At 38.3% G+C, this 27,998-nt stretch overlaps 2 protein-coding genes across 7 annotated transcripts in view; one reads left to right on the top strand and one right to left on the bottom strand.

Annotated features, from left to right (window-relative positions):
• LOC128590271 (cytochrome c, testis-specific) overlaps positions 1 to 27,998 on the top strand; it is an 89,829-nt gene that overhangs the window by 47,670 nt on the left and 14,161 nt on the right. The gene's annotated exons all lie outside the window — the stretch shown is intronic.
• Positions 3 to 27,513, bottom strand: RBM45 (RNA binding motif protein 45). 6 transcript variants are annotated; one of them, XR_008381253.1, is made up of 12 exons: positions 27,114 to 27,509; positions 21,550 to 21,672; positions 20,428 to 20,554; positions 9,431 to 9,553; positions 8,520 to 8,699; positions 6,073 to 6,202; positions 5,810 to 5,894; positions 5,437 to 5,600; positions 3,098 to 3,298; positions 2,076 to 2,165; positions 827 to 874; positions 3 to 263 (listed from the first exon to the last, which is right to left on the bottom strand). XR_008381253.1 is itself a non-coding variant. In XM_053597554.1 (10 exons), the coding sequence occupies exons 1-9, from the start codon at positions 27,411 to 27,413 to the stop codon at positions 3,106 to 3,108; spliced, it is 1,425 nt and encodes a 474-aa protein (XP_053453529.1). In that variant the 5' UTR covers positions 27,414 to 27,513; the 3' UTR covers positions 3 to 2,165; positions 3,098 to 3,105. The 6 variants fall into 6 exon arrangements, 2 of the variants coding, with proteins under 2 accessions (XP_053453529.1, XP_053453530.1); XR_008381251.1 differs by having other exon boundaries at positions 827 to 2,165; XR_008381250.1 differs by having other exon boundaries at positions 3 to 874.

The following is a 27,998-nucleotide window of genomic DNA, read 5'->3' as shown; positions in this document are numbered from 1 at the left end:
GATTTAGTTAAGGAAAGCAAATTTTATTTCTGCTACACATAACAACATATTGCTCTAAGAAACAACTACTAGATTAGTTTTAGCATTAATGTATGGATTCAAAAACACATGTCAGCAATCCCTGCTTCCCAGACAAAACAATGGTGTGCATAGACTATCAGGTACGTGAAAAAAAAAAAAAGCTGTCAACTGTCCACAGGGAGTGTGTCCAGTCACATTTTCAGTCAGTCAGCTGAGGATTATGTCATTATTTAGTTTTTGTTCTGTAGAAAGAACACAACACAAGTATAAAAATCATCACCTGAAAGGAAATAGCTGTTGTCTATAGTATTCCTAAAATGTTAGAAATTGTTCCCTTACTGCAGTATGACCAATGTTATCTGCTTAATCATAGATGCCCCAAATAAACAAAACCAAACTTACTCAGAAGGATGATGCAACCAGGTACTGAATTTCTAGAGGTAAAATGCTGTGAATTAATACAAAATCCGATGCTCTGAAATACTAAAATTTCTAGTTTCCTCAAATAGAAAGAGAAATACATTTTGGACATCAGACCCATCTCAAAATAGAACTCAACTATTTTCAGAGTTATATTCGTAGGTCAGTTTCTTTTTCTATGTCTTAGGCATGGCTTACTTAATCCCAAGCTTATTCCTCAGAGACAAAAGGAATTAGCCTTCATAAGCTGTGTCTGTGTCCTCTTAAAATTAAAGAAACAAAAAAGCACATTCCCTCCCCCCAAAAACCTTGTCACAATCCTGTAAAGTTTGAAAAAGATTTTATAATATTTTATCAAATCTTAAAATAAGATATATATTTATACCAACAAAGGAGAAGAATCTCATTATGGAGTCCATGGTAAGTAGAAGATCTGCAGCAAAAATAAATTAAAAAGCCATGATGCAATTAGAAAAAACTCAAAACCAGTGTGGCTAATTATATCTACCCACATATCATTTTCAACTAAGGTGACCTTACTTTATCTTTGCCCTGAATTTGTGTAACAGTTGAAAAGGGGGGGAGATGATAGATTTATATTTTTATGAATAGCTATGCTGAAGAATATGCAATTCCTCTAATGTAGGAAATTAGATGGATTCAAGGGGAAATATATATAGTATTATAAAGCTTAATTCTCATAGCACAGTTATAACAGTTGAAAAGGGGGGGAGATGATAGATTTATATTTTTATGAATAGCTATGCTGAAGAATATGCAATTCCTCTAATGTAGGAAATTAGATGGATTCAAGGGGAAATATATATAGTATTATAAAGCTTAATTCTCATAGCACAGTTAGCCATGAGGTAGTTTTACATCATTATACCTTTTTTAAAAATATATACTTTTTTTAAATTTTGGATTAATGTAAGGGTATGTAAGATTAGATACGCTGTTTGCATTTGTTACAAAAAGTCCAAGTGCTATTTGAGTCATTTTAGTTTCTGATCACTGATGTAATTATTTTCAACGATATGACATCTCCAAGGTTTCAATGAACCACAAATGCAATAGTTTTAGCTTATACTTGGCAAAGCCTTTTTACTCTCATTTTATGAGGAATTTTGCCCATTCATTGTCTGTTAATAATCCTGTGAAAATACTTGAGCCTCAGGAAGGCCTGAAGAGACCTGCCTAGTTATACTTAAGTGGGCAGATCTGCTGGTTTTAAGCCCCATATTCACCTTAATATGTAAATAATCATCAGCAAAGGCTCAGTTGTAAGATTAATTTATATATTTTTCTTACTAAGAAGTCTATATTATTGTCCTTTTTAAGGACAAAGGTTTGTCAAACAAAAGCAAGAAGCAAGAAATAGACTGAAAACACATTTTTTTGCGTGAAGATAGCCTGTCTAAATAGAATTCAGTTCTTAGCATTGTAGTCAAAACCAGGAAAAACTGCTTGTTAATTCTTTTTCACTGGCAATTTTATATTTCTAGGGTTAAATTGCTAACAATGTATGGTGTAATGAGAATGGTTTTTGTCATTTAATAAAACATTTTAAAATTAGGATTATTCACAATGGGCCCAAAATGCCAACTGCCTTCTACAGAGGAAGAACTAATCACCTGACTTGCTCTGAGAGGAAGGGCCATCACCAGGAAGGGTTGAGAGGACTCGTTCTGACAACCGCTAGCTCACGCAATTGGTAAGAAAACCTTAAGTGAAAAAAAGAAATGGTTGCAAGCCAGTAACTTCAAACTGAATTCAAAGTGCTTGCCAACTACTACCATTTGACCTGTGGTGGAGTAGGGAAGCTGGAGCTTGTAGAAACAGGGAAACAGCTTCTGCTGAAATGCAGAATTCATTTACAGGATAAAAAAGTCTAACTCTAAGGAATGTCTTTCCAAATCAAAGATATATAAAAAGACTATTACAGAAAAAGAAATTATAGTTTGATTTCTGAAAACTAATAAATAGGAAAGGAAATTCATATGGCTATATGTATTATTATTATTTATAAAAGATAAGAGGTTTTGTTAAGTTACTAGTTTTTTAAAATACATTTATGCACACAAGAATGTTTTCTGAATGTATAGTTTTAATGCACAAACTCACAAATGTAACATCAACATTTAGGTTCTAAAGGTCCAAAAAAGATATATAATTTAATACTACTTTTAAGGCATTTCATTAATGAGAAGTCAAAATATTCTTTATAAAGACTGTTATAAAATTACCTCAATTCATAACTCAAGACACTTGATTTTTAAAGCTAAAAATCTTTAGAAGTATTCAGTTTCAAAGTTTATGTAAGCATGCAGTAAAAAGTACATTTCTTACTAAGATATTCACAAACCTAAAACCTAAGATATTCAGAAACAAAAAACTAGTTAACTTTGTAAACTGAAATTTGATTTTATTTCATAGACGTGCAAAAACATTCTTCTAGTTAATGTCAACAGTGTTTTTTTCAGAAGTTTTGAAAAATAGATGCTAAAAAATACTTGGTTTTATCAGCAAAGTGCTTTTAACAACTTCTCAATCACTAAAAAGAAAAGTCCATAATTAAAGGTACTTACACATATCTCTCTTGCTCTACACTTTAGTCAATATATATGTATTAAAATTCAGATTAAAAAGTGCTTACCTCCAGAATCAGTATGTTCTTTGCCGTTTGTTAGATTCTTCTCTTGGGGAATCTGCCAGCATAACTTTAAGCCTGACCCCGTTGAGAATCTTTCCGTGTAAAGTGGCAATGGCATCATTAGCACTTAATCTGTCCGCATACTTGGCATACCCCACATTTTTTCCTGACACAAGGTAAACTTCGATCAGGTTACCAAAACGACTGAAACAAAGTGAAAAAAATCAACTGAAATTGATGAACACAGCTGCTCTGGTCTAAAACCTAGGGTCCCGTCTTGACTTTTTTCACCCTTCTCCCATATCCAACACGAGATTCATCTCAATCTTAAACGTCTCCTCAATCAGTCAATTCTCTTTATTCTCACTTGGGTCACTTTCCTTATTCAGACCATCAGCTTTTCCTTAGATTATTTTAGTATCTTTTTCACTTGTCTCCTTGCCTCTTGGGCTTGTCCTGTTTAATCCATTCTCTACCCTGCCTTCTGAGTGAGCACAGAGATGATCATTTGTTACTTAAAAACTTCCTCAGCAGCTCCTCACTGCCTCTAGGGCAATGATTCCCAATCAGTGTGCCATGACACACTGGTGTGCGAATGAGAAGATTGGATATGTGCTGCGAAAATTTTTTTAAAAACATTGATTACATTATTTTTGAAAGAAGTTCAAAGCAGAGTAAGTATATTCTTTTTTTTTTTGATCAACATAATTTACATGTGCCACAGAGGTTTAACTATAGATTCAAGTGTGCCATAAGATAAAAAAGGTTGAAAAACACTGCTTTAGGGTAATAAGCTTCTTAAGATAGTTTGAAAGCCTTTCTTGCACAGTCCTTGGCCTCTCTAATTTCATCTACCCTTACAATCTCTCAAATTCCATATTCTAATGACCTTCTTTTACATTCTTCCTGAAAAGAATAACCATCCATACCCCCAACTTTCTTCCATAGTGAAATTATCTGTATCCTTCAGGTCTCCACACAGCTTGTTCTTTCAAGAAGCTTTCTCAGAGTTTCAAAGGTAGGTGCCTACCCTATATATTTTACACATTCCTTAGCACAGCACCGATTTCTCGAGGTTGTAATTTCCTTATATTGTTTGTCTTCTACATGAGAGTAGAAGACAAAGAGGACAAAGACTATACTATAATGTCTTGCTCACTTAATATAATGTTTTCTTAAAATCTATGTTTTCCACCTTTTTTATATCATGGCATACTTGAACCTATATTTAAACTTCCATGGCATATTTAAATTATGTTGATCAAAAAAAGGAAAGAGTAAAAAAAATACACTTATTGTGCTTTGAATTTCTTTCAAAAATAATGATGTTTAAAAATTTTGCAGTACACCTAAGATCCTCTCATACCACACCAGTGTGCCACAACACACCTGTTGAAAATCACTGGTTTGTATAATGTCTCTAGCATTTATCATAGTGCTTGTGGGGCATAAGGAGAGATGCCAGAAAAAAATCTACATTAAATCGTTACATAAAGGTTAAATTACAACGATATCCCCGATATTCTATGTAATTCTTTAAAAAATTTCCTATCTGTTTAGTTTACTAATATTCTTGTAAGGCAAATGAGAAAAAAACTAAGGAAGGAGTTATATAAAAAACACAAAAATAAATAAGATGCTTCCTTTTTCTTTCTTTCTTTCTTTTTTTTAGAGACAGAGTCTCATTTTGTTGCTCTCGGTAGAGTGCTGTGGCATCACAGCTCACAGCAACGTCCAACTCCTGGGTAGGCGATTCTGTTGCCTCAGCCTCCCAAGTAGATGGGACTACAGGCGTCCGCCACAATACCCAGCTATTTTTTTGTTGCGGTTTGGCTGGGGCTGGGTTTGAACCTGCCACCCTCGGGGCTGGTGCCCTACCCACTGAGCCAGAGGCACCGCCCATGCTTCCCTTTTCTTTAACACTTATTATATATTTTTCCTTACAATCAAGTAATTGATTGGATCCTGAAGGACCCAATAGAGCACTGACAAAATAGAAGATGCTTAATAAATACTGTTCAGTTGAATTACAACTATAAAGAAAAAGATATGTGAAAAGAATTCTAGTGGACAGGTCTATGTAGGGACATATGTCTTCTACCAAGGGACAAATGATTTGTCTATTTTATGTCTTCAGAATAAAGGAAATTCTATGTGAAGAAGGACATGTGACTGACAGAAAAGAAAATGATCAGAAATTTAAAAAAATAATACAAATATATTCACAAAACAGCAGAATAAACAATTTCTACCTGATAGGTAGTGAATGAAGGAAAGGTCAAGACTGTGAGAATGCTTAAATTATTAGTTTAAAAACATAGCTCTGTAGAATTAAGTCTTACCAGAATATATCTTCTAATACATCTAAAGGTAAAGGATGAGGATTAAACACGATAAAAAGTCTTTCTTTCATGGGAGTTTCAGGAGGGGCTTTTTTTTTGCATGATGGAAGTACAACATCAGTCTGGATTTGAGGCAACTGTGATCCAGAACTTCCTCCAAATTGCTGTTGAACAGTTAGGTACAAAATAAGAAAAAGAAAAACTGCACTTTAGGGATTTTTGGCCAAGAGCTAAAGATAAATGTGTATCATGGCACCTATGTGGTTTTCTACTATAGCTCTGAAAATTTTCTTATGCAGGTAATACGCAAAGGTCACATTTATTTTATATACTATTGATGTATTACAAAAGTTAAATCCTTACACCAACTTACCATGAATTGCTGCTGACTTGGGTTATTCCACACCATTGATGTAAGCTGTGCAGCTACCATCTGCGTTGCCATTTTTCTAAGGAGACTGGAGACAATAACTGGTAATTTACAGCAAACTAGAAATATTCAGTCTCTTATCAGTAACTTGTTTTGTGTGCCTTTCTGTTCTGAGAAGTCAATTGTTTTGTATTTTTATTTTTCAAGTCATAATCACGTACACTCAAAGCCTGGCCATAGGCACTCCTGGCATGGTCCGTACTTACTCTGTTACATTACTTCCATCATCAATGAAGGAAACACGTATCCGATTGCCAGGAGGGTACTGAAATCCATGTAACTTGTATTTTGCATAAATGGCTGATGCTACATTAAAATACTGAACCACTCCATGACCTAAAATAGAGAACATAACAGAAATGAAAAAGAAACAGCCCGAGTGCCTATGGACTATGTTATAATGCATCTCAAAAGTGAAACCATTTAGAACCCTGGTATCACACAACTAGTAAACACAGAATCAACTGTATCAGAACTGTATTTTCTGATATAGTTCTGTTATACATACATGCAACAAGTGTATTCCCAAAAAGCAAGCCTAATTCAGATTTTGAAAAATACGTAAACATGATTTATAAAGGAAAATGGCATATTAGCATACTTTCTGTCTCATCAATTTCATCTTAAAATACTAGTTATTCTTATAGAATACTAATATACTTAAAAATCTACATTTTTATTATTTGAAATCTACTTTGGAAATTTTGAAAATTTCCCCACCATACTGGTAGGGAAATGAGATATTTGAAGGATATCTATTTATCTTGACTAGCTGCAGTAGAGAGAAGAAAAGTGATTTGAATGAAAAACAAAAGGTAGGGAACAGAGGACAGAGGGTCTTCTTTTTTTTTGGGTGGGGGGGGACAGTGTCTCACTACGTCGCCTCCAGTGGAGTGCCATGGTGTCACAGCTCATAGCAACCTCAAACTCTTGGGCTTAAGAGATCCTCTTGTCTCAGCCTCCCAAGTAGCTGGGACTACAGGCGCCTGCCACAACACCTGGCTATTTTTTTGTTGTGGTTGTCATTGTTTTTGGCAGGCCCCAGCTGGGTTCAAACCTCCAGCCCCAGTGTATGTGGTTGGTGCCCTAGTTGCTGAGCTACAGGCGTCAAGCCAGGATCTTTTATCTAAGATTTTTTTTTTTTTTGGCCGGGGCTGGGTTTGAACCCACCACCTCCGGCATATGGGACCGGCGCCCTACTCCTTGAGCCACAGGTGCTGCCCTAAGCCAGGATCTTTTATCTTAAGTCACATATTTTAGACTCCTTTGTTCAGATTTCAGCTAAGGGGATAGATTTCAATTCAGAAAGGTGAGGCTAAAAGAAAGGACAATTTTATAATGGAGTATTTGAATGGAGAAGCCAGGAACTTACCAACACAACCAAAAGATTTTCATGTATTTTCAAACAGGATCCTAATTATATGATGACACCTCTATTAATAAAATGATACTCCAATGATACATATTTTTCAGACATATAAGCAAAGCAACTATATAGAAGGCATAGAAACAAAAACACTTCAACCTACCCAATAAAATAGTAGGAAAACACAAAACAAATGGAATTTCCTATGAACATAAAAAATGCACCAGAAAATGCAAAATGTGTGCCCAGAATCCTTAGAACAGAAGATGATAGCATAAGATCAGATTAAGGCTGGATAGGGCCCAAAGTGTAATAGGTTCAGATGGACAGTTCTGCTAACAGACCAGTGCTGGGTAGGTAACAGGGAGGATGTGGGGTTATCTGTGTAAAGGGGGAAGTGACTACAGGCCTGCTGGTACATGTGATCAGACTCACTTTCTCCTCCATGCCTACGTTACTCTAAAAAGACTAAATGAGGTATACCTATAATACTGGAAGAGATGCCAACCAACTGTGATTTTTCTTCCAATATTATTTATTTATTTATTTTTAATAAGTCCTATATACATAGATCATGAATACATTTATGCCTTTGTGGGATTCAATGTGTTGATTATTCTCACTTCCAATTCTTTAAAAACATCAACAAACAAACAAAAATTCTTTAGATTTTTGAGTGCCTATAATGTGCTAGGACTTGCATTCAGTTATTTTACATTTATTATTTCTAAGTCTTTCCTAACCTTGGCAAAGAAGGTATTGATCCCATTTTACATATGAGGAAAGAGAGGTTCATAGATGAGCAATTTGCCAGGGTCTCAAAGCTATATGCCACTGTGAAGTTTGCACTTGAGTCTGATGCAACTTGTGAGGGGTATAAACTCATTTTGGGGTATAAAGTTTAAGAGAAAGAGACTTTGGGATGAATGAAAAGGAAATTTTGAGCTTTATAATTTTGTTTAGCATTAAGAGTATTTACAGAGATCCTACTCAGGTATTTTTGTTGTTTAACCCAAAACAGAGAATGCTCTATTTTGTAGGAGTTAAAGTATTTTTTCAAGTGAATGACCGTGACAATGAGATATAATCCCAGGAGCTTGTTTATTAGGTTTCACTGTATTTTAAAGTCTAAAGTAGAGAAAAAGGAAATATAAAATTCATGTCACACAAATGGAAAAGGGACAAATATAAAAGTGACAGGAATTTTATGTTCTGACATAAAAGTGTCAGAACAGAGAAAGTCATTGTAATAAAACACAGTACATTAAAAAAAAATGTTATTTTTACCATAATTTGAATAAGGATCTCGTTGAACTTCACAATATTCCAATCCTGGTATTATATCAAAAATGCTGAAAAGCTGTTCTTCAGTGAAAGGAACTCTTGATACAACTGACAAGCGTTTGGAGATAGCTTCTTGGCCTCTGTTATCATTCTTATCAAAACTTGAAAATTCAGAGTGTTGTTCTCCAACAAGATAAAAAAACAACAACAAATCTTTAAGTTTCTCTACTTTCAAGAATTCATTTAATGTTTTAAGTAGCAGAAAATAAAGTCTACTGCATGGAATAAAGACATTGCATTTTATCGTATGCTTTTGGGCATCAGAACTACCAGATTAAACAGACAACTCTCCCCACCCCATGACCTTGAAGGCAGAAACATGCAGAAATTCATAGTTTAATTTCACAGGAATAAGTTTAGTATGCAAAACGGAAAAACAGGGCAAGTATTTTACCTGAAAGTAAGCCAAATGACACTCACAGGCCTTACTTTTATTATTCATTTCCCCCCTCTTTTCTAGCTTGTACTTCATCATTCTTCTGCCTTCAATACCCCTAATTTTAAAGAGGCAGTAGTTTTGGAACAAAATTTTAGGATTCATACTTGGAAGATATCTGCTTTTTGTTCTATTGTACGAAGGCTCACTCAAAAAAGGGGCAGTGGCTTGAGCCAATGGCTGTAGTTTGCAGAGAATTTAAAATGAACAGAGAAAAGTATAATTAGAAATAAGCAAAATAAATGTTACATATTAAGAACATCAGGAGTCATAACCAACTTTTCTGGGAAAAAAATTGTATTTAAGATGTTTATTCACGAGGTAAGATTTACAGACAGCTGACAAGAGAATATTTATAAAAACTCAAATTAGATTGCAAATACTATTATACAGACTCTATTAAAGATAGCCCACTTACCAAATGGAAACATATTTATTCTAGGTTCATGTCCCAAAGCCTCTTGCCTCATATTACTGTAACAATCTTGTTCAGAAGATTCAGATGCTTTATTTTTAGGCTCAGCCAAGATTGCTCTGAAACCTAGAAAAGAGAATCCATGAATTTCAAGCTTCATAGCAAGCTTAATGTATCTGATTGCTAATGCCTGACTTAGATATATAAATATAATTGTATTATACTAAGCAAAATCTGTATAATGGCCATCTCCACCAGACCTACTTCTTTGCTTTTGGGAAGATGATAAAGAGTAAACGAGAAACAGTAAGTCATTTTAGACTTAACTTAGACATGAAACACCAGCAATTTTATGCTATCCTTTCCAATCTCCCCCTACTGCAGATGACATTATCATTTATTTGCTTAAGTTTCTCAACACCAAAATCCTGTACAGCTTTTTCACATTTAACCTGTCACCAAGATTTTTTCCTTTGAAATACATGCACTTAGAACGTTATCTTTCACTGTAACTTTACTTTACGTTTTTTTTTTTTTTTTAATTTTAAGAGACAGTGTCTTGCTCTGTCATCCAGACTCAAGTGCAGTGGCCTAATCATAGCTCACTACAACCTCGAACTCCTGGGCTCAAGCAATATTTCTGCCTAAGCCCCCAAGTAGTTGGAAGTATAGGTGCATGTCACCATGCCCAGCTAATTTTTCTTAGACTTTTTAGAGACACGGTCTTATTATGTTGCCCAGGTTGGTCTGGAACTCGTGTCCTCAAGCAATACTCCGGCTTCACTTTCCCAAGGTACTGGGATTACAGGTATGAGCCACCATGCCTAGGCCCGGGCCTACTTTTAATTTAGATTCTCTTCCATTAATTGCAACAACTCTTTAAACAGTCTCCTTGCTTCTGGATTTAGGATTCTTAACTAGGGGACCAAGAATGAGCTTCAAAAGGGAGGAAGATTCCATAAACTCTCTGAAACTTAAAAGAGATGCATAACACATATGTATAAATGGGCACATTTCAAGGGGGCATAGCTGTCATATTATTCAGTGTTTTTTTGTGTGTTTTGTTTTTGAGACAATCTTACTTTGTTACTGTTAGTAGAGTGTAATGGTATCATAGCTCACAGCAACCTCAAACTCTTGGGCTTAAGAGATCCTCTTGCCTCAGTCTCCCAAGTAGCTGGGACTATAGATGTCTGCCACAATGCCCAGCTACTTTTAGACATGGGGTCTCAATCTTGCTCAGGTTGGTCTCAAATTTCTGAGCTTGAGCAATCTGAATGCCTCCTAGGCTTCCCAGAGCGCTAAGATAATAGGTGTGAGCCACTGTGCCTTTCTCCCTTATTCAGTGGCTTAAAAAAAATAAAAGTGTGAATTCTTTTCTGAAAATCTATCCTTATTACAACTGTGGCTAAATCAACTGTTCTGAAAGCTTTTATTATTTTTCTGTTTTAAATAATCTATAAGGGAACCATAACACAGACTAAGCTTGAACTTATCATAACCTCCCATATATAGTTCCAATGGACCCAGTTAACTGTGCTCATAATGTCTCAATAAGAATACTTGGCTTTAATTAGAAAGTTGCCTCCATAGCATTAAGCACAAAGCATGTTTATTCCTGGCTCTCCCCTGTTCTGCATACTCTACACGACCCAAGGCCTGTCTCCTAGGATATGTCCCTGTGTTCATCCACTATACCTATTTTTCATCAGTGATAGACTATACCACACAGTTTTGAACATTTTTTTCATTTGGCAGAGTCTTATTGACTCTACTATATATGGCAGTTACTTTGACTGAGATTTCAGTAAATTTTTACTGAAGGCCTATGAGTACTAGGTATGTTAGGTGACACAAAGACAATGTAAGACATACTTCCCACTTTCAAAGGGCCTTTAAAAAATTCTTCTATATTCTTTATGTTTTGCCTATTAGATCTTGGCTACTCAAGATAGCTATGAATCCCTTAAATGCCAGGGTTGCCACAAATTTAGTTTTTAATCCCTCTACTTCAGTGGTTCTCAACCTGTGGGGTGCGACCCCTTTGTAACAATGAAAATACATTGCAGCATTAGGAAGGTTGAGAACCACAGCACTATTTGGCATATTGATGAGTACACCACAAATACTCAATTAATGCTGGCTGAATAAGAAGTGTAGAATCACCTCAAAAGAAAATTTTGGGAAACAATCCAAGATGGCGGCCGAGGAACAGATTCACTGCAACAGGGCACGGTGAGTCTGGGGATATAAGACTCCAGAAATCTCTGGCTGGTGGGATCTGCCTACAATCATCCCTTTGAGGATACAGGGAGTCAGCAAGGGACTTCTGGACCCCAAGAGGAGGACAAAAACAGTGGAAAACTGGCAAGTGGTTGCATGTGTTCAATTGACCTAATCCTGCCAGCAGCTGTAAGTGCAAGCAGCAGTGAGACTGCAAACTGGAAAGGCCTCACCTGTGAACTGTTTTGGTGTTTTTGGACTTGGCACTCAGTTGAACTGCCTTGGGGAGAGCTTGAGCAGGAGTGCGGAGAACTTTGGGCATTGCCTAGGGCTCCAGACTGAGCCTCTGAGCCGGACAGAGCCAATAGTGTTCGGCTGTGGGCTACAGAGAGCCATTGTGAAAGAACTGCCCCAGCAAGCTCGGCCCTCAGGGTTGCAGAGCAAGGATCGGGTGAGAGCTAGTAACCTAGTGACTGATCAGCCTTACAGCCTTAACCTTCAGGGGCATAGTGAGATCAGTTTTGGCACACTGGAGCCTCAGGCTGTTGCCCTGGGTAGAGTGCCGTGGTGTCACAGCTCATAGAAACTCAAACTCCTGGGCTTGGCGATGCCTGGACCTCCATAAGACCTGTTCCGTGACCACCGAACCGCACCAGCCGAGCCTCCGCACAACTTGACCAGGAACTGCGGGAGCTGCGCAACCCTACGTCCTCCCTCCCTGCCCCCACACCAACCCGCTCGTCTGGCCAGGGACTCTGGTATCCGCGTACCCTCTGGAGCCCTCCCTGCCTCTGTGCAAAGCCCTTCTCCTGGCCAGAGACTGCTGGAGCCTTGGGCTCTCTGTGCCAAAGTCACTGAGCACAAGGCACTCCCAGAACCGTGCGCACCACCTCCTGCCCTGTTGCTGGATCTGGGTGTGTCACAATTCAGAGCTGCTTCCACAACCAGAACTCCCTGGCTGGGGCAGCCCCAGAGGAACTACACAGGGTCACCCCCAACAAAGATCCAGCAACAACAGATTGATCCCGCTGGGGTCTAATCTTGGAGAGACACCTCCACAACTCTAAGGACAGCCAGAGGCAATGGTAAAAAACAATCATGAGGCAAAATCAACAGAAAAACTCTGGCAATATGAATAATCAGAGTAGGTCAACTCCCCCAAGAATCAATGGGGTAGACACATCACAAGATCCCATGCATAAAAAAATAGCTGAGATGTCAGAAATCGAATTCAGAATCTGAGTAGCAAATAAGATCGAATTAGAATTCCAAGCAGTAACCCAAAAGATATCTCAAGAATTCAATGAATTCAAAGACCAAATGACCAAAGATTTTGACACATTGAGACAAGAAGTTTCAGCCCTTAAAGATCTGAGAAACACAGTAGAATCTCTCAGTAAGAGAATGAAGCAAGCAGAAGAAAGGATTTCTGACACTGAAGACAAAGCTTTTGACGCTCCCAAACTCTCAAAGAGGAAGAGAAATGGAAGGCAAAAACAGACTACACTCTCAGAGAGCTCTGGGATAATTCAAAGAAAAACAATATTCGTCTTATAGGGATCCCCAAAAGCGAATGCAGAGAACTTTGGGCATTGTCTAGGGCCCCAGACTGAGCCGCTGAGCCGGACGGAGCCAATAGTGTTCGGTTGCGGGCCGCAGGGAGCCATTGTGAGAGAACTGCCCTGGCAAGCTCCGCCCTCAGGGTCGCAGAGCAAGGATCGGACAGGAACTAGTAAACTAGTGACTGAGCAGCCTAAAGGCGGGGACTGAGCTGCCTTACAGCCTTAACTCTCAGGGGCAGAGTGAGAATGGTTTTGGCACACTGGAGCCTCAGGCTGTTGCCCTGGGTAGAGTGCTGTGGTGTCACAGCTGATAGCAACCTCAAATCTTGGGCTTGGTGCCACCCAGACCTCCATAAGAGTTGCGCCGTGACCCCTGACCTGTGACCCACACCAAATGAGCCCTTGTTTTCCCTGACCAGGAACTGCAGGAGCTGCGCAACCCTGCGTCCTCCCTACTGTGCCCTCCCTTCCTCCACATGGGCCCACTCATCTGGCCGGGGACCCTGGTAGCCATGTGCCTTCCGGGGCCCTCCCTGCCTCTGTGCAGAGCCCTTCTCCTGGCTAGAGACTGCTGGAGCCTTGGGCTCTCTGTGACAAAGTCACAGGGTGCAAGGCACCCCCAGAACCGTGTGCACCACCTCCCACCCTGTTGCTGGATCTAGGTGTGTCACACTCTGGAGCTGCTTCCACAACCAGAACTCCCTGCCTGGGGCAGCCCCAGAGGAACTACACAGGGTTACTTCCTACAAAGATCCAGCAACAACAGAGTTATCCTGCTTGGGTCTAATTTTGGAGAGACACCTCCCCAACTCTGAGGATGGCCAGAGGCAACAGTGAAAAACAATCATGAGGCGAAATCAACAGAAAAACTCTGGCAATATGAATAATCAGAGTAGGTCAACTCCCCCAAGGATCAATGGGGCAGACACAGCACAGATCCCATGCACAAACAAATAGCTGAGATGTCAGAAATCAAATTCAGAATCTGAATAGAAAATAAGATCGAATTAGAATTCCAAGCAGTAACCCAAAAGATACTTCAAGAATTCAACCAAAGACCAAATGACCAAAGATTTTGACACAGTGAGACAAGAAGTTGCAGCCCTCAAAGATATGAGAAACACGGTAGAATCCCTCAGTAACAGAATGGAGTAAGCAGAAGAAAGGATTTCTGACATTGAAGACAAAGCTATTGAACACTCCAAAACTCTCAAAGAGGAAGAGAAATGAAGGGCAAAAACAGATCACTCTCTCAGAGAGCTCTGGGATAATTAGAAGAAAACCAATATTTGTCTTATAGGGATCCCCAAAATCCACGAAGTGGCTTCACAAGGCACAGAGTCTCTTCTCCATGAGATTATGAAGGAGAACTTTCCAGACATGCCAAGAGATTCTGAAATTCAGATAGCAGACAGTTTCAGAACTCCAGCATGACTCAACCCAAGTAAGACATCCCCCAGACACATCATAATCAATTTCACTAAAGTTAATATGAAGGAGAAAATTCTGAAAGCAGCGTGAATGAAAACCATCACCTACAAGGGCAAGAATATTAGAATAACTGCACTTCTCTCTGCTGAAACCTTTCAAGCTATAAGAGATGGTCATTGACTTTTAATCTCCTAAAACAAAATAACTTTCAACCCAGGATGCTGTACCCAGCTAAACTGAGTTTCATTAATGATAGAGAAATTAAATACTTCAATGACATTCACATGTTGAAGAAATTTGCAATAACTAAACCATCTCACCAGGATATTCTCAGACCTATCCTCCATAAAGACCACAGTAATCCTCCACCACAAAAGTTAACCCACCCAGAAATTTTGATCAAATTCCAACTTCTGCAGTCACAAAAGGATTAAAAATGTCCACTGGACTCTTGAAAGGCTTATCAATATTCTCAGTTAATGTGAATGGTTTAAATTGTCCTCTAAAGAGGCACAGGTTGGCTGTCTGGATACAAAAACTCAAGCCATATATCTGCTGCATACAAGAATTGCATCTTACATTAAAAGACAAATATACACTCAAGATGAAGGGATGGTCATCTATATCCAGGCAAATGGAAAGCAGAAAAAAGCAGGCATTGCAATCCTATTCACAGGCGCACTAGGCTTTAAACCAAGTGAAATAAGGAAGGATAAGGACGGACACTTCATATTTGTTAACAGTAATACTCAATATGATGAGATTTCGGTTATTAATATTTATGCACCCAACCAGAACGCACCTCAATTTATAAGAGAAACTCTAACAAACATGAGCAACTTGATGTCCTCCAGTTCCATAGTAGTTGGAGATTTTTTTTTTTTAGAGACAGTGTCTTACTTTTTTGCCCTCTGTAGAATGCCGTGGTGTCAGAGCTCACAGCAACCTCAAACTCTTGGGCTCAAGTGATCCTCTTGCCTCAGCCTTCCTAGTAGCTGGGACTACAGACGCCCACCACAAGGCCCAGCTATTTTTTAAAGATGGGGTCTTGCTATAGTTCAACCCGCTTTCAAACTCCTGAGCTCAGGAGATCTACCCACCTTGACCTCTCAGAGTGCTAGGATTACAGGTGTGAGCAGCCGCACCCAGCCTACTAATTCACTTTTTTTGGGGGGCTTACTCATTTTCTTTTTTATTTATTTATTTATTATTTTTATTCTTTTTTTTTTTTTTATTGTTGGGGATTCACTGAGGGTACAATAAGCCAGGTTACATTGATTGCAATTGTTAGGCCCTTTAGCAGTGCTGGATAGATCCTCCAAAAAGAAGCTAAGCAAAGAAATTTTAGATTTAAACTTAACCATTCAACATCTGGACATAACAGACATCCACAGAACATTTCATCCCAACAAAACTGAATACACATTCTTCTCATCAGCCCACGCAACATACTCCAAAATCAACCACATACTAGGCCATAAATCTAACCTCAGCAAATTTAAAAAAATAGAAATTATTCCTTGCATCTTCTCAGACCATCATGGAATAAAAGTTGAACTCGATAACACAGGAACCTGCATACCCATACAAAAACATGGAAGCTAAACAACCTTATGCTGAAGGATAGATGGGTTATAGACAAGATTAAGAAGGAAATCACCAAATTTTTGGAACAAAACAACAATCAAGACATGAATTGCCAGAACCTCTGGGGTAGTGCAAAGGCAGTCCTAAGAGGGAAATTTATAGCACTGCAAGCCTTCCTCAAGAAAACAGAAGGAGAGGAAGTTAATAACTTAATGGGACTTTTCAAGCAACTGGAGAAGGAAGAACATTCCAACCCCAAACCCAGCAGAAGAAAAGAAATAACCAAAATCAGAGCAGAATTAAATGAAATTGAAAACAAAAGAATTATACAACAGATCAATAAATCTAAAAGTTGGTTTTTTGAAAAGATCAATAAAATAGATAAACCTTTGGCCAACCTAACCAGGAAAAAAAGACTAAAATCTCTAATTTCATCAATCAAAAATGGTAATGATGAAATAACAACACACCCCTCAGAAATTAAAAAAACCCTTAACGAATACTACAAGAAACTCTATTCTCAGAAATATGACAATCTGAAAGAAATAGATCAATACCTAGAAGTACGCCACCTACCAAGACTTAGCCAGAATGAAGTGGAAATGTTGAACAGGCCTATATCAAGTTCTGAAATAGCATCAACTATACAAAATCTCCCTAAAAAGAAAAGCCCAGGGCCAGATGGCTTTATGTCAGAATTCTACCAAACCTTTAAAGAAGAACTAGTACCTGTATTACTGAACCTCTTCCAAAATATAGACAAAGAAGGAATATTACCCAACACAATCTATGATGCAAACATCACCTTGATCCCCAAACCAGGGAAAGACCCAACAAGAAAAGAAGATTATAGACCAATATCACTAATGAATATTGATGCTAAAATACTCAACAAGATCCTAACAAACAGAATCCAACAACACATCAAAAAATTATACACCATGACCAAGTCGGATTTATCCCAGGGTTTCAAGGCTGGTTCAATATACATAAATCTATAAATGTCATTCAGCACATAAGCAAACTAAAAAATAAGGACCACATGATTCTTTCAATTGATGCAGAAAAAGCTTTTGATAATATCCAGCATCTCTTCATGATCAGAACACTTAAGAAAACTGGTATCGAAGGGACATTTCTTAAACTAATAGAGGCCGTCTACAGCAAACCCACAGCCAATATTGTATTGAATGGAGTTAAATTGAAACCATTTCCATTTAGATCAGGAACCAGGCAAGGTTCCCCATTGTCTCCAGTGCTCTTTAACATTGTAATGGAAATGTGAGCCATTGCAATTAGGGAAGAAAAGGCGATCAAGGGTATTCACATAGAGCCAAAAGAGATCAAACTTTCACTCTTCGCAGATGAATGATCGCATGTCTGGAAAACACTAGGGACTCTACTACAAAACTTTGAGAACTGATCAAGGAATACAACAATGTCTCAGGCTACAAAATCATCACCCATAAATCTGTAGCCTTTATATGTACCAACAATAACCAAGCTGAAAAAACAGTCAAGGACTCTATTCCTTTCACAGTAGTGCCAAAGAAGATTAAATATTCGGGAGTATACCTAAGAAAGGACGTGAAAGATCTCTACAAAGAGAACTATGAAACTTTAAGAAAAGAAATAGCTAAAGATGTTAACAAATGGAAAAACATACCATGCTCATGGCTGGGAAGAATCAACATTGTTAAAATGTCTATACTACCCAAAGCAATATATAATTTTAATGCAATTCCTATTAAAGCTCCATTGTCATATTTTAAAGATCTTGAAAAAATAATACTTCATTTTATATGGAATCAGAAAAAACCTCGAATAGCCAAAACATTACTCAGCAATAAAAACAAATCACACTACCAGACCTGAGACTGTACTATAAATCGATAGTGATCAAAACAGCATAGTATTGGCACAAAAACTGAGAAGTAGATGTCTGGAAAAGAATAGAGAACCAAGAGATGAATCTAGCTACTTACCCTTATTTGATCTTTGACAAGCCAATTAAAAACATTCAGTGCGGAAAAGATTCCCTATTTAACAAATGGTGCTGAGTGAACTGGCTGGCAACCTGTAGAAGATTGAAATTGGACCCACACCTTTCACCATTAACTAAGATAGACTCTCACTGGATAAAAGATTTAAACTTAAGACATGAAACTATAAAAATACTTGAAGAAAGTGCAGGGAAACTCTTGAAAGAAGCAGCCTGTGCGAATATTTCATGAGGAGGACTCCCCAGGCAATTGAAGCAGTATCAAAAGTACACTACTGGGACCTGATCAAACTAAAAAGCTTCTGCACAGCCAAGAACATAGTAAGTAAAGCAAGCAGACAGCCCTCAGAATGGGAGAAAATATTTGCAGGTTATACCTCCGATAAAGGTCTAATAAGGAGAATCCACAGAGAACTCAAACAGATTAGCAAGAAAAGAACACGTGATTTCATCTCAGGGTGGGCAAGAGACTTGAAGAGAAACTTCTCTAAAGAAGACAGACGCACGATCTACAAACACATGAAGAAAAGCTCATCATCCTTAATCGTCAGAGAAATGCAAATCAAAACTACTTTGAGATATCACGTAACCCCAGTAAGAGTAGCCCACATAACAAAATCCCAAAACCAGAGAGGTTGGCATGGATGTGGAGAAAAGGGCACACTTCTACACTGCTGATGGGAATGCACACTAATACGTTCCTTCTGGAAGGATGTTTGGAGAATACTTAGAGACCTAAAAATAGACCTGCCATTCAATCTTATAATTCCTTTACTAGGTTTATACCCAGAAGACCAAAAATCACAATATAACAAAGACATCTGTACCAGAATGTTTATTGCAGCCCAATTCATAATTGCTAATTCATGGACGAAGCCAAGTGCCCATCGACCCACGATTGGACTAGCAAATTGTGGTACATGTATACCATGGAATACTATGCAGCCTTAAAGAAAGATGGAGACTTTACCTCTTTCATGTTTTCATGGATGGAGCTGGAAGATATTCTTCTTAGCAAAGTATCTCAGGAATGGAAGAAAAAGTATCCAATGTACTCAGCCCTACTATGAAGCTAAATTATAGCTTTCACATGAAGGCTATAACCCAACTATAGCACAAGACTATGATGAAAGGACCAAGGAAGGGGAAGGGAGGGGGGAAGTTAAGGTGGAGGGAGGGTAATGGGTGGGGCTACACCTACAGTGCATCTTAGAATGGGTACAGGCGAAACTCACTAAAGGCAGAATACAAATGTCTACATACAATAACTAAGAAAATGCCATGAAGGCTACGTTGAACAGTTTGATGAGAATATTTCAGATTGTCTACGAAACCCGCACATTGTACCCCTTGATTGCACTAATGTACACAGCTATGATTTAACAATAAAATAAATTAAAAAAAAAAAAGAAACCAGCACATTGTACCCCATGATTGTACTAATGTACAGAGCTATGATTTAACAATAAAAAAAAATCCCATAAAAAAAAAAAGAAAAGAAAATTTTGGTTTGTACATTAGGAGTACCTAAGAATTCTCCTAACAGTAATTCTTTCTAGTATATATAGATTTTTATATCTTAAAACTCTAGTAATTTAACTATTCTATATTTCATTTCTAAAGGTCACTATAACTCAAAGTATAACCGCAAAGAATATTGTCCTTGGCTTTTTAAAAATTCTCATTTTTCATTATGTGTACACCAACAGCAAAAGATCCAATTAATGTCACCCTAGCTTGAAATTAACCCTATTATATTAATTACCCCTGTTACCAAACCTTATAAATACTATCCTTAATTATGTGCTATAGGTGTATTAGCACACTGAATATTCTTTGGGGTTTAGGTCAAACACAAATACAAAGAGTATTTTAAAAATTCTGAAAATGTAAGTCAATTTTTTAATACTTAAAATTCTAAATGTTAGAAAAATCTGAAAAACCTACACAAATAACCAAAGAATGCCTTTTTCTTACTATGTTAATGTAGTTGCTTATATTTCTCTCCAAGATAGTGCCTCAATGAATGCTTAATCACATCCCCCAGTATTTTTCATCCTTGGACTATATATTTAAAATACTCACTGCTAAGATTAGGTTAGGTTATTAGCAAAAATCAATATTAGATTCAATTACTTAGAATGATGAGAATTTTTTAAAAAGTCTTTAATAGCATTCAACAAACACATTCTTACTTCGATCACAGTTTTCTATTGCTTGAGCAGCTTGTGATGGTTTTAAGTATCGTACGTAGCCCAGACCTTTACTCTCTCCAGTGACTTTATTCTTAATAATGCTGCAATACTCGATATCTCCATACACCTGTGAGAGTTAAAGAAATGATCTTAGCGACTTAATAATTGATCAGATTATTTAAGAATTAACTTCAAATTTATGTTTACTTGTGCCTCTTGTGTGCTAACAAATCCTTCAACAGTGTACATAGAATAAATATTTTATACCACTTATCTCACAGACAAAAGAAGCTTGGCCTTAGCAAAATCAAATAACTTGCTCAAGTTACAGAGAAGACTAATTTATGGAGAAAGAGTAGGGATTTGTACATGATTTTTTTTAAATAATAGCTTTTAAATAATTGTTGTTAAAGTTTATCACTGTATATAAAAGTTAGGGAGTAAAAAGATTGAAAATTATCTTCAAATTTCATTTACCATATAACCTATAGTTCAGAAATGCAGTTAGTGATTTTCTTCAAATACAACTCCTTCCTTCAGAGGCCCAATTTTAGGACAAAAATTCTTCAAAGAATGTCAACATACTGTGGGCCTGTAATAGACAATACAGTTTATACACGTAGGCCTACCTGACTCACCTGTATATGCGAGGCAATACAGGGGAGTGATAAAAGAGTGTTTTAAATTTTAAAGACCAAGAGTAGGTTTTGTTGCTCCCTTCGGCAGCACATGCACTAAAATTGGAATGAAGACTAGGTTCTTGACTCAGACGGTCATGGTTTAAATCATGGCTTTACCACCTACTAGGTATATAATCTTTAAACGTTGAGCTTTACACTTCATTTTTCTGAAATGGTATCTTCATGATAAAGTTGGGGTTGGGGTAGGGGTGGGTGATACCATCATTACTATTTTCCGTTCTTTACATTATATTCTTTAAGAAATTAATTTATTCTATGTTTAATATTTAAAGAACAGACTGAAATTGTTGATCTAAAAATAGTCACTTAATTTCCCACCACTACTCTAACAAGGTAACTTAAATAACACTTCAGATTTAGTACCTGTACAACCTGTTATGACTGAATTATCACCTATATAGCTGATATAAAACATAAGTACCTTAAATTTTTCCCGTAGATCTTCTTCTGTATAGGACTTTGGTATTGTAATAAAGATTCTTGTAAGTTCTTCATCTTCAACATCTCGATGACTTCCAGATGATCTGGACTGAGCAATGTAAACCTAAGAAACAAACCAAACTCAAAAACTAATGTCAACAATTTTCCTATTCCTTAAGCAAACTTACTTTATGTATATGTAGGCAATTCATGTTAGATAAAAATGCAATGTGATAGGATCTTATAATTATTTTCTTTTTTTTTTTTTTGTAGAGACAGAGTCTCACTTTATGGCCCTCGGTAAAGGGCCCCCACACAGCTCACAGCAACCTCCAACTCCTGGGCTTAAGCGATTCTCTTGCCTCAGGATCTTATAATTATTTTCAAAAGTGATCTTTATTATAGTGACTTTATATGATAATAGCAACCTTTGCATTGAGTATTTTTTTTTTTGGAATATACTTACTTCGTATTTTTGTTTAGTGAGAACAAATCTTTGCACAAGAATGTGTACTTTGCAGTTGTTGGATACAGTAGTCCCCTCCTTGTCCTCAAAGGATATGTTCCAACACCCTCAGTAGATGCCTGCAACTGTGGATTGTACTGAACCCTATATATACTATCTTTTTTCCTTTGAAAAAACTATGATGAAGTTAAATTCATAAATTAGGCACAGTAAAAGATTAACAATCTTTAATAAAATAGAAAGATTATACTGTAATAAAAGTTATGTGTATGTGGACTCTCAAATATCTCATTATACTAAATCATGGGTAAATGAAAACCTTATGGAGTAAAACATGGCTAATTGTTCAACTTTTTAGTAGAGATGCGTATCAATCTTGCTCAGGCTGGTCTCAAACTCCTGAGCTCAAGCAATCTGCCAGCCTTGGCCTTGCAGAGTGCTAGGTTTACAGTCATGTAAACCACCAGCCACTGTGCCTGGCCTGGGTGTTATTTTTTTTAAAAATCATCTCACAATCTTTCCCTTTTAAGTAGATGCTTAGTTCATTTACATTTAATGTAATTACTGATATAGCTGGGTTTAAGTTTACATGTTCATAACTTTCATTGCTTTCCTTCTAACATTAAGTTCTAGAAAAAGTGAACATGTTCTGATCTTCAGTCACACCATAAAGGAAAAAAAAATAAAACATGTTTTGCGAGAATAATCTCACTTAATCCTCACAATGACCCTACCAGGACAGTATTATTGCTATTTTCCCCATTTTATGGTTTGTGAAACTGAGATCTGGTTGTAACTTATCCCAGCCACAGAGGCAGTGAGCAGAGGCAGAATTGGAATGTAAACTGCCCGCCCTCAAACCTAACTCTATGCCCACAGAGGTGGCAGATTATAGAGATTCTTCATTTCCACCCCACTAGAAGCACAAAGCAAGATCAATGAAATTTGTATCCATGAGTGATTACTGAGTGATATGGTATGGGTGAAAAATAAAGATAGAAAATGATTAAAATTAAATTTTAGTAGTATATGAAACTAGTAAACTTTTCTGACATTTTTACCTGGGATATTTCTGTGAAGATATAATGAGGTGCTGTTTGCAAAACACCTAGAAAAATACTTGGCACAAAATAAATACTATATAAACACTTAAAAAAAAAAAAGAAAAATGTAACAACCATATTCTAGTTCATCTTAGTGACTATCCAAATGATTTCTTATGTGAGCAGGAAAACGCATAGGACCACACATGAAACTGTTTTTCTAGTACTGGCAACTTAGTGCTATTGAAACATTATTTGTTAGCCAGGCATCATGAAAGGCACTGATAGTCTCCACTACTTGGGAGACTAAGGCAAGAGGACCGCTTGAGCCCAAGAGTTTGAATGTAATTTTGAATCTTGCTGTAAGCTAAAATGATGCCACAGCATTCTATCCAGGTGATAGAGACTGTCTCGCAAAAAAAAAAAAAAAAAAAGAAAGATTACCTGTAATATTAATTACTTTGAATTTAATTTGTACTACAGTACTTCTTTTTATTTCATTTGTAAATTTGCTTTGATTTTATATTATTCCAGAAGAATGTTAAAATCTCTAACTAGAATTGTAGTTTTGTTTATAGCTATGAGCATAGATGTTTAATGGCTAGTTTTATTTTTCATAATCTGGGAAATGTAATGAAATTAGTTAAATCACTACATGCACAGGCCCTTGAGTTGAGAATTTTTCACCCATTTGAATTTCATAGTAGGAGGCAATAAGTGAAAGGATACAGAACTTTGAAATCCACGAGATTTTACACATTTTTTTTTTTTTTTGCAGTTTTTGGCGGGGGCTGGGTTTGAACCCACAACCTCTGGTATATGGGGCCGGCACCCTACTCCTCTGAGCCACAGGTGCCGCCTGGGATTTTACACATTTTGAAAAAAAAAAAAGAACTCTGGAACGATGGGGAAAGTCATTAAGTTTGCTGGGAAAACACCTTGTCATAGAGGTGTAGAATCATACTTATAAAACAGAGCTGGACATATACCTAGATAGAGTTTAATTCCAGATGTCCCTCAATTAATCTATACTACATGCCAAGCAATTTATGATGTATTAATAATAGAGTGTCCAGTATAGAGAATATACCAGTAATGAATGGCAATAGGAAAACAGAAATAATGAATCTTTACATATATGCAAAAACACTAAAGAAAAAAAGAGTATCTGATAAAAGATTATGCTATTAGGTCACAAATTTCTAAATTCTAAAGACTCAGGTGTTTCAAATCTCAGATAAAGAAGACAGTATCGGGCGGCGCCTGTGGCTCAGTCGGTAGGGCGCCGGCCCCATATACCGAGGGTGACGGGTTCAGACCCGGCCCCGGCCAAACTGCAACCAAAAAATAGCCGGGCGTTGTGGCAGGCGCCTGTAGTCCCAGCTACTCGGGAGGCTGAGGCAAGAGAATCGCTTAAGCCCAGGAGTTGGAGGTTGCTGTGAGCTGTGTGAGGCCACGGCACTCTACCAAGGGCCATAAAGTGAGACTCTGTCTCTACAAAAAAAAAAAAAAAAAAAGAAGACAGTATCTATATAGAACACATGTATGACAACTGACCTCCTAGGGAAGATTTCTCCTAACAGATTTTTACCTTCGGAGATCAGGAATGCTAACTAGACAAAGAGGCATTCTTTTTTTTTTTTTTTTTTTTGTAGAGACAGAGTCTCACTTTATGGCCCTCGGTAGAGTGCCGTGGCCTCACACAGCTCACAGCAACCTCCAACTCCTGGGCTTAAGCGATTCTCTTGCCTCAGCCTCCCGAGTAGCTGGGACTACAGGCGCCCGCCACAATGCCCGGCTATTTTTTGGTTGCAGTTTGGCCGGGGCTGGGTTTGAACCCGCCACCCTCGGCATATGGGGCCGGCGCCTTACTGACTGAGCCACAGGTCTTGCTTTGTTGCCCAGGTTGATCTCAAACTCCTGGGCTCAAGCAATTCTTCTGTCTTATACCCCCTGAGTAGCTGGGATGATCATAGGTACATGCCACCAAGCCCGGCCTAAGAGACATTCTTGCAAAGCTAAAACCAAGATTTTTCTCTTCTGTTTTTTTGGTTTACCCTTTTCCTATAGATAACATACATGGTCACAGAGTAACTTTTACTTGGACAATCTTTTCAGACTAGAGGCCAGGTTCTGTAACATTATTGTCTTGCAGATCCTTTGGAACTTTGTAAAAGGACCAAAGAAAAATTAAAACTGAATTAAGTGGAAATAATGAAAACAACTACGTTCCAATGAAAGATAGCCAAAACTGCAGCTGCTAAAAAATGAACTTAGACTCTCTAGGTAGTTACTGCTATGAAGCCACCTCCTGGCAGAAACTGGGAGAACAAAAATATGCAAAACAGAATTATAAATTTTAATTCTCTTTGGCAACACTTAATTTCTCTGTAGCTAAAAGAGGGTACATTTCAGGGTTGGGACTTTAATTTCTCTTGTAGGAATTTATCAAGGAAAAGAGACCCATAAATTTCAAACTTAGGACATTTTGGAGGTTGCTCACATGGGCTATGTGGTCATGTTATACTCAAAGTATAAAAAGCCTCTCCACTATAATGCCATAACTGTAAAGAGATGAAAATTATTAATCCAGTGCAGCAATCAGCGTACTACTGATCCATTTCTGATGTAACCTGTAAGAACTGTTTTCATATTTTTAAAAAGGCTGTTAGAAACAATGAAAGGATATGTGACAGACTGTACATGGCCTGCAAACCCTAAAATTGTTACTATCCAGATCTTTACAGATCTTTATAGTAACAACTCCTGATCTAGTATATCCTGTGGTGCTATGATTAATTTTGTTGATGCTGTTTTGACATGTGTGTCATGGGGTTGAAGAGGTGAGAGAAAGGGAATGTCTACTGTGTTGTCAGTACATTCTCAGATTCTGTTTCTTTTGTGGAAAGACCTCAGAGTCTGAAATATCTTCTAAGTCCTTCTTTGATGTAAGTCCTTACCAATATACTTCTCAATTTTTTATAAATGTAAAAAATTTTAATTGAGGTGAAAGAAAAAATTTCTGTGGAAAGTTCCAACAGAATTGCATATACTGCAACTATTTCTACAGGACAGGTGAGGGGTACAATGTAAGCTATTGCCAGATTCTCCCGATTGGGTCCTAATTTAAGGCCAGAGCAAGTAAACAGTGACATCTTGGCTACTTCTGACAAATAATGAGGGTATAAAAAGAAAAAATAATAATAACAAAGATACATTGGAGGCTTGGCTTACCTTGTGTTAAAAGGATAGATTAAGTCAAACAACTCAAATAACCCTTCTTGCCAAGCATCTTTATCACAACGGTTTACCTCTTCTTAGAGCAGTATACTTTGGTCTGCTTTCAAAGACAAGTGGCGGTAACAGAAAGGGTCAAGAACCACGTGTATAGTATTGATACCTTTACAAACATGGCTTACTCAAAATAATTTTTTAAAAATCACAACAGTGTGGGGCAGCGCCTGTGGCTCAAAGGAGTAGGGCGCCGGCCCCATATGCCAGAGGTGGCGGGTTCAAACCCAGCAGTGGCCAAAAACTTCAAAAAAAAAAAAAATCACAACAGTGTGATTAATACGTAATAGTAGTCACTTCATCATCTGCACTTAATATTCTATGCATGCACGCTTCTGTCTGGTACTGGAAGGACCCAATATCAGAGGGCCACAGTACTTCGGTCAAGGTAAGCCTCCTTTATCTAGCTGAAGGAAAGCAGAGTTATCCGTATTTATATGGTAATTTAGGGTACTGAGGGACTAGGGTCAGAAAAGTCCTTAAAGAAGCCCAGGATGAGTTTGGCCGTGAACTCCCACCCAGAATTGATGGATTAGTGCGTGGAAGCCTAGCCCACTAGCAGCCTTGGCTGCCTGGAGCGAACATTCTGTCCGCATACCCCCACCCTCCCAAACACCCCCTGCACAGCAGGGAAGGGATTCTCTCCCAGTCACGGGCTGCTGCTGGGAGAGGATGTTCTACCCCTCCCCCACCCGGCAGAGAACCAGGTGAAGGAAGGCCTGAAAGACCCATCTCCTCCATCCCCTCCGACCCGGCTACCCGCACCTTTATGGGCTTGGTGTCGTTGGGGCTGAGACATTGGCCATGCATCTCCTCCATGGCCCTGCAGGCCTGGGAGCTGCGGGCGAACTTGACAAAGGCGATGCCCTTTGCCTCCTTAGTGTGCTTGTCCCTCACTACCCAGATGTCCTGGATCTCGCCAAAAGGCGAGAAGCGCTCCCTCAGCACCGATTCGGGCGTGTACTTGCTGATCACCAGGAAGAGGCGGCTGTTGGGTGGTTCGTCCAGGCTGTCCACGCCCGGGCGGAAGCCTCCGCCGCTCGCTGAGCTGCCAGCTTCGTCCATGATACCCCACCCCGGCGCATGGGTCTTCGCCTCTGCCGCGCCCGCCTCCGCCGCTGTCGCGCACCTAGCTGTTGCTGGGCCGGCGCTCCGCTTCCGGGAGAAGGAGGAGTCTGAGGCCGGAGCTATCCCGCTGCGCAGGGTGCTGACTTCCGGGGATCGTCCCGCAGCGCCCCCTGGCGCCTCGAGGGACCCTGACCCGGTCCAGGTTTCCGACCTTGACAAGCCCAGCTCCATTATCAGTTGAGCAATCCTTAGTCCCAGTAGCCAGAACAGCCCTACCTGGTGCACAGGCTTTCTTAATGCTGGCTTTACCCCACCTCTAAGGCCAAGGATTCATCCCCTAAACTTGCCATTGTTAAAGAAAAAAATTATTCATGACATTTGTTAAAGATCATAAAGTAGACTATATTCAAGGGGGGCCAAGATGGTAAGTACAGGGACCATTGAAATACAGTCTTGCAGTGGGGGAAAGATTGGACTCAGTTCTGATTCTAATAAGGACAAGCAGGAATTTGTAACCAAGAAGGGTGTGTGTGTCTGTGGTTCGAAAATTAGGAAGAGGAAACACATGTATAAAGGCTAGAA

The sequence above is a fragment of the Nycticebus coucang genome, chromosome 7 (genome assembly GCF_027406575.1).
Source record: "Nycticebus coucang isolate mNycCou1 chromosome 7, mNycCou1.pri, whole genome shotgun sequence".
Lineage (NCBI taxonomy): Eukaryota > Metazoa > Chordata > Mammalia > Primates > Lorisidae > Nycticebus > Nycticebus coucang.
Note: the sequence above shows the minus strand (reverse complement) of the source record. Positions and strands in the feature narration are given on the sequence as shown.